Source organism: Mustelus asterias, chromosome 8, assembly GCF_964213995.1.
Source record: "Mustelus asterias chromosome 8, sMusAst1.hap1.1, whole genome shotgun sequence".
NCBI lineage: Eukaryota > Metazoa > Chordata > Chondrichthyes > Carcharhiniformes > Triakidae > Mustelus > Mustelus asterias.
Window position 1 is genome coordinate 136,165,670 of NC_135808.1, and position 19,168 is coordinate 136,184,837.

General features: G+C 47.7%; 1 protein-coding gene across 3 annotated transcripts in view; it reads left to right on the forward strand.

Moving 5' to 3' along the window:
• Positions 1–19,168, forward strand: part of LOC144497586 (choline transporter-like protein 5) — a 317,203-nt gene that overhangs the window by 149,178 nt on the left and 148,857 nt on the right. For all 3 annotated transcript variants that reach the window (XM_078219025.1, XM_078219026.1, XM_078219027.1), the window contains exon 2: positions 3,668–3,716. In XM_078219025.1, coding sequence (XP_078075151.1) covers positions 3,668–3,716 — 49 coding nt within the window. The remainder of the gene's footprint in view (positions 1–3,667; positions 3,717–19,168) is intronic.

The window sequence follows — 19,168 nt, forward strand, 5'->3', positions numbered from 1 at the left end:
TTAAGCAAGGATTCACTTCCAGGATTTCCAACTCTCCTTTCAGGATCCCTCTGCTTTGAATCGCCTCATGCATTCAAGCTTCCACTCAATCTCTCAGGTACCCAGCCATGCCGATAGAACAGCACTGCTTCACAGACTACATTAAGGTCACCGACTTTAGGATTGCTTCAGATTGCACACTTCTTGCTGGTTAACTTCACCTGGTTTGCACTTTCCAGCTCTGTCAATGAACGGTACCTTGTTCAAATTCCAGTTACTTTTATTCCTTTAACTTCTCAAGAACTCAAACGGGGAGTTAGAAGGGCAAAAAGAGGTCACGAGATGTTCTTGGCAGGCAGGATTAAGGAGAATCCTAAGGCATTCTATTCATACGTTAGGAACAAAAGAGTTGTCAGGGAGAAAATCGGACCTCTCAGGGACAAAGGAGGGGAATTATGCTTAGAACCCAAGGGAATAGGGGAGATCCTAAATGAATACTTTGCATCGGTATTCACGAAGGAGAGGGGCGTGTTAACCGGGAGTGTCTCGGAGGGAGGTGTTGACCCGTTAGAGAAAATCTCCATTACAAGAGAGGAAGTGTTAGGTTTTTTAGGGAACATTAAAACTGACAAAGCCCCAGGGCCTGATGGCACCTATCCTCGACTGCTCAGGGAGACGAGAGGTGAAATTGCTGGGCCTCTGACGGAAATCTTTGTCGCTTCTTTGGACACGGGTGAGGTCCCTGAGGATTGGAGGATAGCGAATGTGGTCCCGTTGTTTAAGAAGGGTAGCAGGGATAACCCAGGAAATTATAGGCCGGTGAGCTTGACGTCCGTGGTAGGGAAGTTGTTGGAGAGGATTCTTAGAGACAGGATGTATGTGCATTTAGAACGGAACAATCTCATTAGTGACAGACAGCATGGTTTTGTAAGAGGGAGGTCGTGCCTTACAAATTTGGTGGAGTTTTTTGAGGAAGTGACAAAAACGGTTGATGAAGGAAGGGCCGTGGATGTCGTCTATATGGATTTCAGTAAGGCATTTGACAAAGTCCCACATGGCAGGTTGGTTAAGAAGGTTAAGTCTCATGGGATACAAGGAGAAGTGGCTAGATGGGTGGAGAACTGGCTTGGCAGTAGGAGACAGAGGGAGTGGTCGAAGGGTCTTTTTCCGGCTGGAGGTCTGTGACCAGTGGTGTTCCGCAGGGCTCTGTACTGGGACCTCTGCTATTTGTGATATATATAAATGATTTGGAAGAAGGTGTAACTGGTGTAATCAGCAAGTTTGCGGATGACACGAAGATGGCTGGAATTGCGGATAGCGAAGAGCATTGTCGGGCAATACAGCAGGATATAGATAGGCTGGAAAATTGGGCGGAGAGGTGGCAGATGGAATTTAATCCGGATAAATGCGAAGTGATGCATTTTGGAAGAAATAATGTCGGGAGGAGTTATACAATAAATGGCAGAGTCATCAGGAGTATAGAAACACAGAGGACCTCGGTGTGCAAGTCCACAAATCCTTGAAGGTGGCAACACAGGTGGAGAAGGTGGTGAAGAAGGCATATGGTATGCTTGCCTTTATAGGACGGGGTATAGAGTATAAAAGCTGGAGTCTGATGATGCAGCTGTATAGAACGCTGGTTAGGCCACATTTGGAGTACTGCGTCCAGTTCTGGTCGCCGCACTACCAGAAGGACGTGGAGGCATTGGAGAGAGTGCAGAGAAGGTTTACCAGGATGTTGCCTGGTATGGAGGGTCTTAGCTATGAGGAGAGATTGGGTAGACTGGGGTTGTTCTCCTTGGAAAGACGGAGAATGAGGGGAGATCTAATAGAGGTATACAAGATTATGAAGGGTATAGATAGGGTGAACAGTGGGAAGCTTTTTCCCAGGTCGGAGGTGACGATCACGAGGGGTCACGGGCTCAAGCTGAGAGGGGCGAAGTATAACTCAGACATCAGAGGGACGTTTTTTACACAGAGGGTGGTGGGGGCCTGGAATGCGCTGCCAAGTAGGGTGGTGGAGGCAGGCACGCTGACATCGTTTAAGACTTACCTGGATAGTCACATGAGCAGCCTGGGAATGGAGGGATACAAACGATTGGTCTAGTTGGACCAAGGAGCGGCACAGGCTTGGAGGGCCGAAGGGCCTGTTTCCTGTGCTGTACTGTTCTTTGTTCTTTTTGTTCTTTGTTCTGGGACTTCTCTTTTAATTCTTTAGTTTCTGGGACTTGCCTTCTTCCCATTACTCCTTTGCCCTGTTTTTGTTCTTGATGTAATTATGAGAGCTGTTTCCTGCCGAGCTATGAAGCTTTTACTGGGTCCAATTAAAATGAAAGTCAAACTGTCTTTCTAACTTAAAGGTGACCCATGGTTACTAAGCAACAACTCAATCCTTCTCTAAGCTCTGTTTGTTTTTCATATCATAAACTCTGAAATCACAGTGCAGACACAATTTGAAATGAAATTAAAATCCCCGTGTGCGTAAGCACCTTTGTTTAATGTGAATCTAACTAAAATTTTAACCCCGACACAGAAACATTAAATTAAACAAACTTAAATTTTGGGCGGCACGGTAGCACAGTGGTTAGCACTGCTGCCTCACAGCTCCAGGGACCTGGGTTTGATTCCTGGCTTGGGTGACTGTGTGGAGTTTGCATGTTCTCCCCATATCTGCGTGGTTTTCCTCCGGATGCTCTGGTTTCCTCCTACAGTCCAAAGATGTGCAGATTAGGTTGATTGGCCGTGCTAAATTGCCCATAGTGTCCCGGGATGTGTAGGAGAGAGGGAGTAGCGGAGTAGATGTGTGGGGGTGGGACCTGGGGTGGGATTGTTGTCGGAGCGGACTCGATGGACCGAATGGCCTTTTTCTGCACTGCCGGGTTTCTATGTTTCTACGTAAATCTCTGCCTATTTCTAATCCCCAACAATACAAAGATAGATTACATAAAACTGCCTCTGCTTCCCGACACTCCCTTTTACAATTACTGATGGAATCTGCTTCCACCATCTCCTCAGCTCAAGTATTCCAGATCCCAACAATTCTCTGAGTGGAAATATTTCTCCTCATCTCCCCTTTGTTGGTTATTTTGAACCCATGATCTCAAGTTTATTGTCGCACGCACCACAGACCATCATTTCTCTCTTTCAACTCCATCAGAATCCTAACATCCTGAAAGCTCCCATTAATCTTCCCCCTTCCAAACAGAGCAGACTCTGATCCCTGATCACACCCTAGTAAATCTCCCCTGGACTTTGTACTTCATTACATCAGTGCAATGCCCAGAATTGCCCACAATACTCCTGCTGAGGTCTAAGCAGCGGCCCATAACGTTCTAGAATGATCTGGAACCGACAGCAAGGAGACAGAAGGGAGGTCTTGAGGTGTGAGATGAAACAGGGGACAGGATCTTCATGCTCAGGGTTAGAAAGATGATTCAGGATTATGTGCTCCCAGCAAAAAGCGGAGATGATTTTCTGACCCTCGTCTTGAATTGGATAAATAATTTAAAAGGAATAATTTGCGGGGCTGTGGGAAAAGAGAAAAAGGAGTGAGACTCATTGAATAGCTCCTTCAAAGGGCCAGCATGGGCACAATGGGCTGAATGGCCTCTGTCAGTGCTGTATGATTCTCTGAGTTTGGTTGATGAATTTTATGAATGAATCTAATTTCTGTCCCTCTATGTTTCAGGGGAGCCACGGAGATTCGACCCAACATTCAAAGGACCAATTCATAACCGGTGAGTAACTCCAACACAATCTTACAGCATCAGTACACATTGTATCTAACTGTACAGGAGGTTAGCCTGTACCTAAATGTACGTGTGGGCGGCACGGTGACACAGTGGTTAGCACTGCTGTGTCACAGCACCAGGGACCCGGGTTCGATTCCCGGCTTGGGTCACTGTCTGTGTGGAGTTTGCACGTTCTCCCCGTGTCTGCGTGGGTTTCCTCCGGGTGCTCCGGTTTCCTCCCACACTCTAAAGTTGTGCAGGTTAGGGTGCATTGGCCGTGCTAAATTCTCCCTCCGTGTTACCCGAACAGGCGCCAGAGTGTGGCGACTAGGGGATTTTCACAGTAACTTTGATTTGATTTGATTTACATAGAACATAGAACATAGAACATAGAAAGCCACAGCACAAACAGGCCCTTCGGCCCACAAGTTGCGCCGATCATATCCCTACCTCTAGGCCTATCTATAGCCCTCAATCCCATTAAATCCCATGTACTCATCCAGAAGTCTCTTAAAAGACCCCAACGAGTTTGCCTCCACCACCACCGACGTCAGCCGATTCCACTCACCCACCACCCTCTGAGTGAAAAACTTACCCCTGACATCTCCTCTGTACCTACCCCCCAGCACCTTAAACCTGTGTCCTCTCGTAGCAACCATTTCAGCCCTTGGAAATAGCCTCTGAGAGTCCACCCTATCCAGACCTCTCAACATCTTGTAAACCTCTATCAGGTCACCTCTCATCCTTCGTCTCTCCAGGGAGAAGAGACCAAGCTCCCTCAACCGATCCTCATAAGGCATGCCCCCAAATCCAGGCAACATCCTTGTAAATCTCCTCTGCACCCTTTCAATGGCTTCAACATCTTTCCTGTAATGAGGTGACCAGAACTGCGCGCAGTACTCCAAGTGGGGTCTAACCAGGGTCCTATAAAGCTGCAGCATTATCTCCCGACTCCTAAACTCAATCCCTCGATTAATGAAGGCTAGTACGCCTTCTTGACCGCATCCTCCACCTGCGAGGCCGATTTAAGAGTCCTATGGACCCGGACCCCAAGGTCCTTCTGATCCTCTACACTGCTAAGAATGGTACCCTTCATATTATACTGCTGCTTCATCCCATTGGATCTGCCAAAATGGATCACTACGCACTTATCCGGGTTGAAGTCCATCTGCCACTTCTCCGCCCAGTCTTGCATTCTATCTATGTCTCGCTGCAACTTCTGACATCCCTCCAAACTATCCACAACACCACCTACCTTGGTGTCGTCAGCAAACTTACCAACCCATCCCTCCACTTCCTCATCCAGGTCATTTATGAAAATGACAAACAGCAAGGGTCCCAGAACAGATCCCTGGGGCACTCCACTGGTCACTGACCTCCATGCAGAGAAAGACCCCTCCACAGCCACTCTCTGCCTTCTGCAGGCAAGCCAGTTCTGGATCCACAAGGCAACAGCCCCTTGGATCCCATGCCCTCTCACTTTCTCAAGAAGTCTTGCATGGGGGACCTTATCGAACGCCTTGCTGAAGTCCATATCGACCACATCCACCGCTCTTCCTTCGTCAATGTGTTTGGTCACATTTTCAAAGAACTCAACCAGGCTCGTAAGGCACGACCTGCCCTTGACAAAGCCGTGCTGACTACTTTTGATCATACTAAACTTCTCTAGATGATCATAAATCCTGTCTCTCAGGATCCTCTCCATCAACTTACCAACCACTGAGGTTAGACTCACCGGTCGGTAATTTCCCGGGCTGTCCCTGTTCCCTTTCTTGAATATAGGGACCACATCTGCAATCCTCCAATCCTCCGGAACCTCTCCCGTCTCCATCGACGATGCAAAGATCATCGCCAAAGGCTCCGCAATCTCCTCCCTCGCCTCCCACAGTAACCTGGGGTACATCCCATCCGGTCCCGGCGACTTACCAACCTTGATGCCATTCAATAGTTCCAACACATCCTCTTTCTTTATGTCCACATGCTCGATCCTTTCTGTCCACCGCAAACCAGCAGTACAACCACCCAGATCCCTTTCCACCGTGAATACCGAGGTAAAGTATTCATTAAGCACCTCCGCCATTTCTAACGGTTCCGCACAAACTTTTCCCCCTTCACCTTTTAAGGGTCCTATGCCTTCACATCTCATCCTTTTACTCTTGACATATTTGTAGAAAGCCTTGGGATTCTCCTTAATCTTACCCGATTTATTATTGTCACATACAAAGAACAAAGAACAGTACAGCACAGGAAACAGGCCCTTCGGCCCTCCAAGCCTGTGCCGCTCATTGGTCCAACTAGACCAATCGTTTGTATCCCTCCATTCCCAGGCTGCTCATGTGACTATCCAGGTAAGTCTTAAACAATGTCAGCGTGCCTGCCTCCACCACCCTACTTGGCAGCGCATTCCAGGCCCCCACCACCCTCTGTGTAAAAAACATCCCTCTAATATCTGAGTTATACTTCGCCCCTCTCACCTTGAGCCCGTGACCCCTCGTGAACGTCACTTCTGATCTGGGAAAAAGCTTCCCACCGTTCACCCTATCTATCCCCTTCATAATCTTGTACACCTCTATTAGAGGTGTACAAGATAATACATGTATTAACATACAGTGAAAAGTACTGTTTCTCGCGCGCTATACAGACAAAGCATACCGTTCATAGAGAAGGAAACGAGAGAGTGCAGAATGTAGTGTTACAGTCATAGCTAGGGTGTAGAGAACGATCAACTTAATGCGAGGTAGGTCCATTCAATAGTCTGACAGCAGCAGGGAAGAAGCTGTTCTTGAGTTGGTTGGTACGTGACCTCAGACTTTTGTATCTTTTTCCCGAAGGAAGAAGGTGGAAGAGAGAATGTCCGGGGTGTGTAGGGTCCTTAATTATGCTGGCTGCTTTGCCGAGGCAGCGGGAAGTATAGACAGAGTCAATGGATGGGAGGCTGGTTTGCCTGATGGATTGGGCTACATTCACAAACTTTTGTAGTGCCTTGCGGTCTTGAGCAGAACAGGAGCCATACCAAGCATAACTTCATTGCAGTGTTAATCACCACTATCGACTGGATTGGAAAATTGGTTCAGAATCAGATTAAATTTCCATATCCATCAGTTAGAGTTCATGTCACATTGACCCCAGGCACAGAATCCAGGGATCGCTGCAGCAGGGGGTGCAGGGGAAAGGACACGCACTGTGACTGCTCACACACACAGCTAACAAACCGAATTATTGAGCTGGTGATCACTCCCAGGAAAAGGTTAAATCCAAGATTTGCAGGTGTAAAATGTGCTCTATTTATAGCTGTTCTTGTGTGCCGAGCTTAAATTAATGAAACCACAACTTGTTTACCTAATCTCCTCTGAGTGGTTGCTGCCTTTATGTCAATATAACAACAGTATCGATGTAGAATTGAGAGTGTTTAGATTCAGTCTTCACAGAACCATAGAATTCTTACAGTGCAGGAGGCCATTTGGCCCATTGTGTCTGCACCGGCTCTCCAATTGAGCACCTTTCCCCCGCACCCCTGCATATTGTTTCTATTCCAATAATCATCTACTGCTCTCTTGAATGTCTCAATTGAAGCTGCCTCCACCACACTTCCAGGCAGAACATTCCAGACCCCAACCACTCGCTGGGTGAAATTTTTTTTCTCACATCACGCTTGCTTCTTTTGTAAATCACTTTAAATCTGTGTCCTCTCGTTCTCGATTCTTTCACGAGCAGGAACAGTTTCTCCCGATCTACCCTGTCCAGACCCCCCATGGTTTTGAACGTCTCTATCAAATCTCCTCTTAGCCTCTCCTCTCTCCAAGGAGAACAGTCCCAACCTCTCCAATCTATCCTCATAACTGAAGTTTCTCATCCCTGGAACCATTCTTGTAAACCTCTTCTGCACTCTCTCCAATGTGTTCACATCCTTCCTCTAGTGTGGCGCCCAGAGCTGTACACAATATTCCAGCTGAGGTCTAACTGGTGTCTTGGCTAAGTTCAGTATAACCTCCTTGCTCTTGTACTTTATAACCCGATTAATAAAGCCCAGAATACTATATGCTTGAATTGTTCTCTCCGCCTGTCCTGCAACCTTCAAAGATCTATATTCATTTACACCCAGCTCCCTCTGCTCCTGTACCCTTTCACCCCTTATTTTATATTGTCACTCCATGTTCTTCCTCCCAAAATGCATCACCTCGCACTTCTCCACATTAAACTCCATCTGCCGCCTATCTGCCACTCCATCAACTTGTCTCTGTCCTTTTTAAGTTCTACACTATAGTCTTCAGTTTACAATACTTCCAAGTTTTGTGTCATCCACAAACTTTGAAACCGTCCCCTGCACATCAAGATCGAGATTGTTAATCTATATCAGGAAAAGCAAGGCTCCCAATACCGACCCCTGGGGAATTACACAACAAACCTGCCTCCAGCCTGAAAAATATCCACTGACCATTACTCTCTGCTTTCTATTCCTCATTAGTTTTATACCCACATTGCTACTTGTCCCTTTTATTCCATAGACTGTAACTTTTCTTACAAGTCTGTTGTGTGGCATTGTATCGAATGCCTTCTGAAAGTCCATGTACACCACATCAACAGCATTACCCTCATCGATCCTCTCTGTTACCTTTAGAAACCCATGCTGGCTATTCCTAGTCAGCCCACATTTTTCCACGTGACGACTAATTCTATCCAGAATAATTGTTTCTAGAAGCTTCCCCACCACTAAGACCATAAGACATAGGAGCAGAATTAGGCCACTTGGCCCATCGATTCTGCTCCGCCATTCAATCATGGCTGATATTTTTCTCATCCCTATTCTCCCGCCTTTCCCCCAAAACCTCTGATCCCCTTATTAATCAAGAACCTATCTATCTCTGTCTTAAAGACACTCAATGACCTGCCTCCACAGTCTTCTGTGACAATGAGTTCCACAGATCTACCACCCTCTGGCTGAAGAAATTCCTCCTCATCTCTGTTTTAAAGGATCGTCCCTTTAGCCTAAGGTTGTGCCCTCTGGTTCTAGTTTTTCCTACTAGTGGAAACATCCTCTCCACGTCCACTCTATCCAGGCCTCGCAGTATCCTGTAAATTTCAATAAGATCCCCCCTCATCCTTCTAAACTCCAACGAGTACAGACCCAGAATCCTCAACCGTTCCTCATCCGACAAGCTCTTCATTCCAGGGATCATTCTTGTGAACCTCCTCTGGACCCTTTCCAAGGCCAGCACATTCTTCCTTAGATATGGGGCCCAAAACTGCTCACAGTATTCCGAATGGGGTCTGACCAGAGCCTCAGAAGTACATCCCTGCTCTTGTATTCTAGCCCTCTCGACATGAATGCTAACATTGCATTTGCCTTCCTAACTGCTGGCTGAACCTGCACGTTAACCTTAAGAGAATTTTGAACAAGGACTCCCAAGTTCCTTTGTGCTTCTGATTTCCTAAGCATTTCCCCATTTAGAAAATAGTCTCTGCCTCCATTCCTCCTTCCAAAGTGCATAACCTCACACTTTTCCACATTGTATTCTATCTGCAACTTCTTTGCCCACTCTCCTAACCTGTCCAAGTCCTTCTGCAGCCCCCCTGCTTCCTCAATACTACCTGTCCCTCTACATATTGTTGTATCATCTGCAAACTTAGCAACAGTGTCTTCAGTTCCTTCCTCCAAATCGTTAATGTATATTGTGGAAAGTTGTGGTCCCAGCACTGACCCCTGAGGCACACCACTAGTCACCAGCTGCCATCCTGAGAAAGACCCCTTTATCCCCACTCTCTGCCTTCTGCCAGTCAGCCAATCCTCTATCCATGCCAGGATCTTACCCTTAACACTATGGGCACTTAACTTATTTACCAGTCTCCTGTGCGGCACCTTGTCAAAGGCCTTCTGGAAATCTAAATAAATCATGTCCACTGATGTTAACCTGACTATAACTTGGAACAAGAGCATCATGTTTCCTATTCTCCAGTCTTCTGGCACTTCCTCTGCCTCCAGAACAGACTGGAAGATGATGGCCAGCACCCCTGCAATTTCCACTCTCACTTCCTTCGCTATCCTTGGATGTATTTCACCTGATCCTGATGTCTTGTGATCTTTATGTACCAATAGTTTATCCAATATCTCCTCCTGTTACCCACCCTTTTACTATTTATTTGCCCAGAAAGGACTTTGGGGTTGCCCTTTAGTGAGCTACCAGTCTTTTCTCAATCTCTCTTTGCCTCTCTGATTCACGTCTTCACCTTCCCCCGGAACCTTCTGTGTTCCTCTTGGTTCTGAATTTTGTGATAAGCAACTCTTTCTTCTTTACCTGAATTTCAATCTCTTTTTATCATGCAGGGAGCTGTGGATTTGTTTGTGATCCCCTGACCGTGTCCAAATCATTCCTGTTTGGAAGGTAGCCCATTGCTCGCTAGTTTTTCCCACCAGCCTCTGGTTCCAGTCTAACCAGCCCAGCTCTGTTCATGCCCAGAATATTTAACACTCAGTCCTGTCCCTCCTTGAGCCAGGACTCTGTTACCATCACAACATCACATTTCCACATTGCAATCTGCATCTATAACTCCTCAAGCTTATTTACTCTGTGCATTCACACATAGATATTGTCACATGTATTAACATGCAGTAAAAAGTGTTGATTCTTGCACGCAATACAGAATTAGTTCATAGAGAAGGAAAGGAGAGAGTGCAGAATGTAATGTTACAGTCATAGCTAGGGTGCAGAGAAAGATCAACTTAATGCAAGGTAAGTCCATTCAAAAGCCTGACAGCAGCAGGGGAGACGCTGTTCTTGAGTCGGTCGGTACGTGGCCTCAGACTTTGTATCTTTTTTCTGATGGAATAAGGTGGAAGAGAGAATGTCCGAGGTGCGTAGGGTCCTTAATTATGCTGGCTGCTTTGCCGAGGCAGCGGGAAGTGTAGACTGAGTCAATGGATGGGAGGCTGGCTTGCGTGATGGATTGGGCTACATTCACGACCTTTTGTAGTTTCTTGCCTTATCCTCCTATTTCTCATACATCCGCGTGGTCCCTTTAAGGGGTGGTTGTTTATGGGTCACATGACCCTCCTGGGGCCCATCAGAAAGAAGCATGCGAATGGCTGCCTATCGGCTGTTGGAGTGCATGTCTCGGTAGGAGGAGCCTGCAGTGTGAGACCGGGTGTCAGTGGAACTGGACCTGTATCTATATTGAGCTTGTCTGTATATAGTTTAAACTATCCTTCAATAAATCACCATTGTGATTCACGGCTGCCTGATCATGTTACTTGGCACTACAGTGTTTACTCATCGTGTTTGAGCTGCATTGCTTTGTGCAGTATTGTCAGCTGCTGGTCAGTTTTTAAAGCCCAGGTGAGTTTTTTTCTCCCAGGCGGTTGTTAATTAGTAGAATTCTCACCCTCAGAAAGCTGTGGAGGCCCCGGGTCTACAGCCAGGGCAGAGTTAAATAGATTGACAAGTGGGTGAACGGGGAGTCGGGGGGTCGGGGGGGGGGGGGTGAATGTGATTGAACAGGAAGGTGGAGCTGTGGCCACAATCAGGTCAGTCATGATTTTATTGAATTCCAGAACAAGCCTGATGGGCCAAATGGCCTAACCCTGCTCCAAAGTCACATGTACCTATGTTCTCGTAGCTATGTAAATGAACCAATAATAAGTTAAGTGAGTGCGCAAAAGATTGTCAGGTGGAGCATAATGTGGGAAAATTTGAATTTGTCCACTTTGGCAGGAAGAATAGAAAAGCAGCAAATTATTTAAATAGAGAGAGATTTCAGAACTCTGAGGTACAGAGGAATCTGGGTGTCCTGGTCCATCAATCAGGAAACGTTGGTATGCAGGTGCAGCAGTGATGAGGAAGGCAAATTAAATGTTGGTGTTTATTGGCTCTGGCTCCTGCTCTGCCCAAGACCGCAAGAAACTATAAAAGGTTTTGAATGAAGTCCAGTCCATCAGGCAAACCAGCCTCCCATCCATTGACTCTGTCTACACTTCCCGCTGCCTCGGCAAAGCAGCCAGCATAATTAAGGACCCCAAGCACCCCAGACATTCTCTCTTCCACCTTCTTCCATCGGGAAAAATATACAAAAGTCTGAGGACACGTACCAACCGACTCAAGAACAGCTTCTTTCCTGCTGCCATTAGACTTTTGAATGGACTTTTCTTGCATTAAGTTGATCTTTCTCTACACCCTAGCTATGACTGTAACACCACATTCTGCACTCTCTCCTTCTCTATGTATGGGATGCTTTGTCTGCATAGCGTGGAAGAAACAATACTTTTCACTGTATACTAACACGTGACAATAATAAATTAAATCAAATTTAAATCAAATCAAAAGTAAAGTAAAGTTAAAGTTTATTTATTAGTTATAAATAAGGCTTACATTAACACTGCAATGAAGTTACGGTGAAATACCCCTAGTCGCCACAGCCTGGGGCCTGTTCGGGTGAATGCACCCTAACCAGCACGTCTTTCAGACTGTGGGAGGAAACCGGAGCACCCGGAGAACATGCAAACTTCACACAGACAGTGACCCAAGACTGGAATCGAACCCAGTTCACTGGCGCTGTGAGGCAGCAGTGCTAACTACTGTGCCACCATACCGCCCTAAATCAAATATTGCAAGACGGATAGAATATAAAAGTTGGCATGTTTTACTGCTGTTGTACAAGGCATTGATGAGACCACATCTGGAATACAGTGTACAGTTTTAGTCTCCTTATTTAAGAAAGGATATAGATGTATTAGAAACAGTTCAGAAAAGTTACATTCAACTGATAACTGGGATCAGGGCGTTATCCTGGGCGGCACGGTGGCACAGTGGTTAACACTGCTGCCTCACAGCACCAGGGACCCGGGTTCAATTCCTGGCTTGAGTCATTGTCTATGTGGAGTTTGCACGTTCTCCCTGTGTCTGTGTGGGTTTCCTCCGGATGCTCCGGTTTCCTCCCACAGTCCTGGTTAGGGTGCATTGGCCGTACTAAATTCTCCCTCAGTGTACCCGAACAGGCGCCGGAGTGTGGTGACTGAGGGATTTTCACAATAACTTCATTGCAGTGTTAACGTAAGCTGACTTGTGAACTATTAAAAGAATCTGTAAGGAAAGATTGAACAGGTTGGGCCTGGAACCATTGGAGTTTAGAAGATTGAGAGGTGATTGTATTGAAACATATAAGGTTGTGAGGGGACTTGACAGGGTGGATGCAGAAAGGGTGTGTGACCCCAGCCGGGGAGAGACTGGAACCAGGGGATGCAGTTCACAAATAAGGGGCCTCCCATTTCAGACAGAGATGAGAAGTTCTTTTCTCCCTGAGAAATTCTTCCCCAGAGAATGTTGGAGACACGGCTAATGACTATTTTAAGCTGGAATTAGATCGATTCCTGAGGGACGAGGGAGCTAATACCAGGGTTGGCGAGAATTTGAAGTTGAGGTCACAATCCGATCAGCCAGAATCTTATTGAAAGATGGAGCAGGCTCGAGGGGCTGGATGGCCTATTACTGATCCTAATTCTTGTGTTGGTATGTCTGTAAGTTCAAAACCCAACACAAGAAGACAAGGAATTTCAATTCAGTCTTGAAAAGAATTTGGAAATTAAAAAACAGGTTCCATGAAATTTGTGACCATGAATCTGTGAATTGTGCAACCCATCTGATTGGCTAATGTGCTTTTTGGGAAGGAAATCTGCTATTCTCACCTGGTCTCGGCCGATACCTGACCCCCAGCAATGTTGTTGAGGATGTGGTCCGACAGCAACTAATGCCAAACCCCCCGTCAACAACCACTGCAGGAGAATGAAAACACTTCACATCTCTGTCATAATCTTAGAATCAGAGAATTTTATAGCACAGTGGGAGGCTGTTCGGCCCATCGTGCCTGTGCTGGCTCTATGAACAAGCCAATTAGTCCCACTCCCCCCGCTCTTTCCCTGTATCTCTGCAAATCTTTCCCCTTCAATTATCTCTCCAATTGCCTTTTGAAAGTTATTATTGAATCTGCTTCCACCGCCCTTTCAGGCAGCACATTCCAGATCACAACAACCCGCTGCGCTAAAATATGTCTCCTCGTTACTAGTCAGCTTTCAAACAAATCTCCCCGCAGCTGTGATAAACGTGAAGATTCAAGATCTCATTTCGCTGCGTTCTGGGTTTTTTAATAGCAATTATTTAGCTCAATGGCAGATGTGGTACCTTCATTAAAGTTTATTGTGAAAAATTACTTCTCAGTTACCTCATCCTCTCTGCACTCAGCCAATGATTCTCAGTGAGTGGGTGGGTCGGTGAAAACTGGAACTTTTTTTGTTTCTCGAGGACACGTTGCTAAGATTTAATAAACACTTTCACAGTTCTTTACCGTGATTCCGATTTACCCATAGTCAGCCCCACCTGTAGAAAAATGAACACAATTACCAAACATCTATAAATACATGAAATACTCAGCGATTCCCTTCACCCACTCCCTGGGGGGAGTTCTCTGCTCCTGTCCGCCATAGGAATTGGAGTAGGCAATGGGGGAGGTGGGGGGGGGGGGGGGGGGGGGGGGGGGTGGTGGGGGGGGGGGGGGGGGGGGGGGGGGTGGTGGTGGGGGGGGGGGGGTGGTGGTGGGGGGGGGGGGGGTGGTGGGGGAACCATTCAGGTCCATTTACCTCGGGGGGCGGGGCGGGGGTGGGGAGGGGGGGATTTTCCGATTTTGGGGCAAGCGTGAGTTGCTAAGTTCCACATTCTCACCATTCCCTCAGTAAAGAGGTTTCTCCTGAATTTCCCATTGTATTTATGAGTTACTGTCTTATGTTGATAGAACCCATGTTACTGAAAGAGGCCATTCGGCCCATTGTGTCAGTCATGGCTGAGATAGAGCTATTCATTCCAATCTCGCTTTCTAGCTCATAAACCTGTCGGTTACAGTGTTTGAATATTTATCCAAGTTTCTACCTCGAGCACCACTTCAGGAAGTCATGGTAATGAAGGGTAACAATCTCTTAGAACTTTTCCAAACATTTCTAGGATTTAATTCTCATTCATGATTCTAATTTATTCTTTCATGGGATGATTTGATTTGATTTGCTTTATTATTGTCACATGTATTAACATACAGTGAAAAGTATTGTTTCTTGCGCGCTATACAGACAAAGCATACCGTTCATAGAGAAGGAAAGGAGAGAGTGCAGAATGTAGTGTTACAGTCATAGCTAGGGTGTAGAGAAAGATCAACTGAATGTGAAGTAAGTCCATTCAAAGTCTGATGGCAGCAGGGAAGAGGCTGCTCTTGAGTTGGTTGGTACGTGACCTGAGACTCTTCCCGACGGAAGAAGGTGGAAGAGAGAATGTCCGGGGTGCGTGGGGTCCTTAATTATGTTGGCTGCTTTGCCGAGGCCACAGGAAGTGTAGACAGAGTCAATGGATGGGAGGCTGGTTTGCGTGATGGATTGGGCTGCATTCATGACCTTTTGTAGTTCCTTGCAGTCTTGGACAGAGCAGGAGCCCACACCAAGCTGTGATATACAACCAGAAAGAATGCTTTCTATGGTGCATCTGTAAAGCTGGTGAGACATGCCAAATTTCCTGCGATGTTGGCAATATCTACTGTGTGTGTCCCATCCCTTGAACTGAATTGAAGGCAAATTACTGTAGATGCTGGAATCTGAAACAAAAACAGAAAATGCTGGAAAATCTCAGCAGGTCTGGCAGCATCTGTGGAGAGAGGATAGAGCCAACGTTTCGAGTCAGGGTGACCCTTTGTCAGAGCCTTGAACTGAGTGCCTTGCTGGACCATTTCAGAGGGCAGTTAGGAGTGAACCCCATTGTCTTTCCCCTGTAGCCAGTGAGGATACAAAGATTTCTCTCAAGGCCCCAGTAATTTCCTCCCTTGCCTCTCTCAGTATTCTGGGGTATATCCCATCAGGCTCTGGGGACTTGTCTATCTTAGTGTTTCTCAACAACCTCAATACCTCCTCCTTTTTGATCTCAACATGACTCAAACTATCTACACATCCTTTCCCAGACTCATCATCCACCAAGTCCTTCTCTTTGCTGAATACTGACACAAAGTACTCATTTAATACCCTGTCCATTTCCTCTGGCTCCACGCATAGATTCCCTCCCTTGTCCTTGAGTGAACCAGGTGAGATTTTATTGATGGTTAATTAGTGTTTCATGGTCATCATTACTGAGACTAGTTTTCAGTTTCAGGGATATAGGGTGGAATTTCCCATTATTTACACAGAGTGCTGGCTGAGGGAGAGAGAGAGCATTCAGCGAGGCTGGTGGCATTGCCCACACACTCACTCCAGCGGGGGGATACAATGGAACTGTCAGCAGCTTTGTAACTAACATTTACACATTTATTAGAAAAGCTGGGATCTGCCTGATTTTGGGAGTGAATTTCTTGATCCTGGGACATAACCTCCTCGGAGTGGCAATCAGCGTTGGATTTCCAATCCATACTCACTGCCTGTCCGAAAGCTCTCCAGTATCTGTCTCGCCTGCCCTTCCTGACTCAGGCCGGACGGCGGTGTACGTACAGTACCTTGTTGGATAGTTCCCAGCCCAGCACAATCATCCAGAGGAAGTTAATCCTTCTGGAAAGGTGCCAAGTAAACCCTTATGTGGGAACTTCATGAAGGATCCCGCAGTGCATTATTGGGGTACCACCCCACCCCCTTCCCCACCCCCTTCCCCACCCCCTTCCCCACCCCCTTCCCCACCCCCTTCCCCACCCCCTTCCCCACCCCCTCCCCCACCCCTTCCCCACCCCCTCCCCCACAGCATTCCCAGTCTCCAAATCTGTGGCTGGGGAACCGGGAAGTTACTCTGTCCTTTGTGCCAATCTCATCGGACGCCCAGTTGGTGACTTGAGATTTTGCCCAGCAGGAACTGGCAACCTTCCCGAAGGAATGGAAAGATGGGAGGCTGTACCTGAATCAGGCCGAATTCTGTGGGAATATCATCAGGTGTTTACTGTTGTTACCCTGAGGCAGACGACAGTTTATTTTTAGGATATTGTTTGGAGTGAAGCCGGGGATGATAGATCCTCACTGCCGTCAATAACGAGACAGTTGCTAGCACAGCGTTAATATAAATAGAATAATCTTACAGGATAATCTGGCTGTAGAGAGAATGGAGATGACACTCACACACCTCCACGTTTCATACCCAGCCATTCTCCCCTTTATTACTGTTCCTCGTGAATGAAATCAGAGAAATGGCCACGTGAAACTCTTCATTCTTCCTGTTGATGCTTTCATTAAATACAGGCATAAGAAGAAATGTAATGTTTGTAAAGTTGTGTTCGCAAATCACCCCCTCAATATTGACCCTCTGACAGTGCAGCACTCCCTCAGTACTGACCCTCTGACAGTGCAGCACTCCCTCAGTACTGACCCTCTGACAGTGCGGCACTCCCTCAGTACTGACCCTCTGACAGTGCGGCACTCCCTCAGTACTGACCCTCTGACAGTGCAGCACTCCCTCAGCACTGACCCTCTGACAGTGCAGCACTCCCTCAGCACTGACCCTCTGACAGTGCCGCGCTCCCTCAGCACTGACCCTCTGACAGTGCGGCACTCCCTCAGCACTGACCCTCTGACAGTGCAGCACTCCCTCAGCACTGACCCTCTGACAGTGCAGCACTCCCTCAGTACTGACCCTCTGACAGTGCAGCACTCCCTCAGCACTGACCCTCTGACAGTGCAGCACTCCCTCAACACTGACCCTCTGACAGTGCAGCACTCCCTCAGCACTGACCCTCTGACAGTGCAGCACTCCCTCAACACTGACCCTCTGACAGTGCCGCGCTCCCTCAGCACTGACCCTCTGACAGTGCGGCACTCCCTCAGTACTGACCCTCTGACAGTGCGGCACTCCCTCAGTACTGACCCTCTGACAGTGCGGCACTCCCTCAGCACTGACCCTCTGACAGTGCAGCACTCCCTCAGTACTGACCCTCTGACAGTGCGGCACTCCCTCAGTACTGACCCTCTGACAGTGCGGCACTCCCTCAGTACTGACCCTCTGACAGTGCGGCACTCCCTCAGTACTGACCCTCTGACAGTGCGGCACTCCCTCAGTACTGACCCTCTGACAGTGCGGCACTCCCTCAGTACTGACCCTCTGACAGTGCGGCACTCCCTCAGTACTGATCCTCTGACAGTGCGGCACTCCCTCAGCACTGACCCTCTGACAGTGCGGCACTCCCTCAGTACTGACCCTCTGACAGTGCGGCACTCCCTCAGTACTGACCCTCTGACAGTGCGGCACTCCCTCAGTACTGACCCTCTGACAGTGCGGCTCTCCCTCAGTACTGACCCTCTGACAGTGCGGCACTCCCTCAGTACTGACCCTCTGACAGTGCAGCACTCCCTCAGTACTGACCCTCTGACAGTGCGGCACTGCCCATTTCACTTCCCGTCTCAGGTCTGCTTCCCGAGATGGCAGCCCGGACTCCAGCCTGTCCCTGCCTCCCTGCCAGCTTGGGCTGGCACCTCCAGACAGGAGGGGGGATCACGGCCTTGGGAAATGGCCTGACATGGGATTCGCAGCTGGAGGTGGAAAATTCAGGCCAGAGTGTTTATTGATCAATCGGCATTAGCCTTTGACCAGGAGTGTTACTGATTACCCGTGACTCAGTGTTTCAATCAGCTGTGAAACCCTCGACTCGAAGCATGATCCTCGGACGTGTCCGAGCTCCGGACAAATCTTTGACCAGCTCTTTTCACTCGTCCTCTCTGAGATTGTCTCATTGCAGCCACACGAGGAATGGAAAACTTCTGCTGCCCTTGGCACGCGGAGATGATTAACGTAACATAAATTAAAGAACAGTCCACACTTTCACATGCAAAAATATGACTAATTCATTCCAATTATCTTCAACACATTCTATCAAAAGAATGTGCAATTTAACAATATGCTTGGACTATTAAGCTGTTAAATAATGTAGAGCTTATTAATGTACAATGATGATACCATCTTCCTCAGTCAGTGTTTAAATATGCACTGAGAGGGAGGGGCAGGGGAGAGGAGTTGGAGGCAAGGGTAATTGGGTGGCTTTCGAAGGCCTAATTATGAGGGCACACCCTTCCACCCCCCCCCCCCCTCCCCACCCCCCGACAACCTGCCTCCCTCCCCCGCCCCTTCCCTAAGCAGGGTTTGCTGAGCCAGGGCACGGGAAAGTTTTGTGGCCCCCACTTTTGTTTTATTAATTTGTGGGACATGGGTGCCGCTGGCAGGCCAGCATTTATTGCCCATCCCTAGTTGCCCGAGGGGAGTTAATAGTCAACCACATTGCTGTGGCTCTGGAGTCACATGTAGGCCAGACTGGGTAAGGACGGCAGATTTCCTTTCCTAAAGGGCATTCGGACATTTAACCCCCCAGCTGCCACTAATGTGTGACACCCTCAGGGATAATGGCTGTTAGTTGGTTCATGATCGAGCCTAACTGACGTCCCACTGGTAGGCCGGGAATCCCGCCTCAGTCCCTTTTCCTGG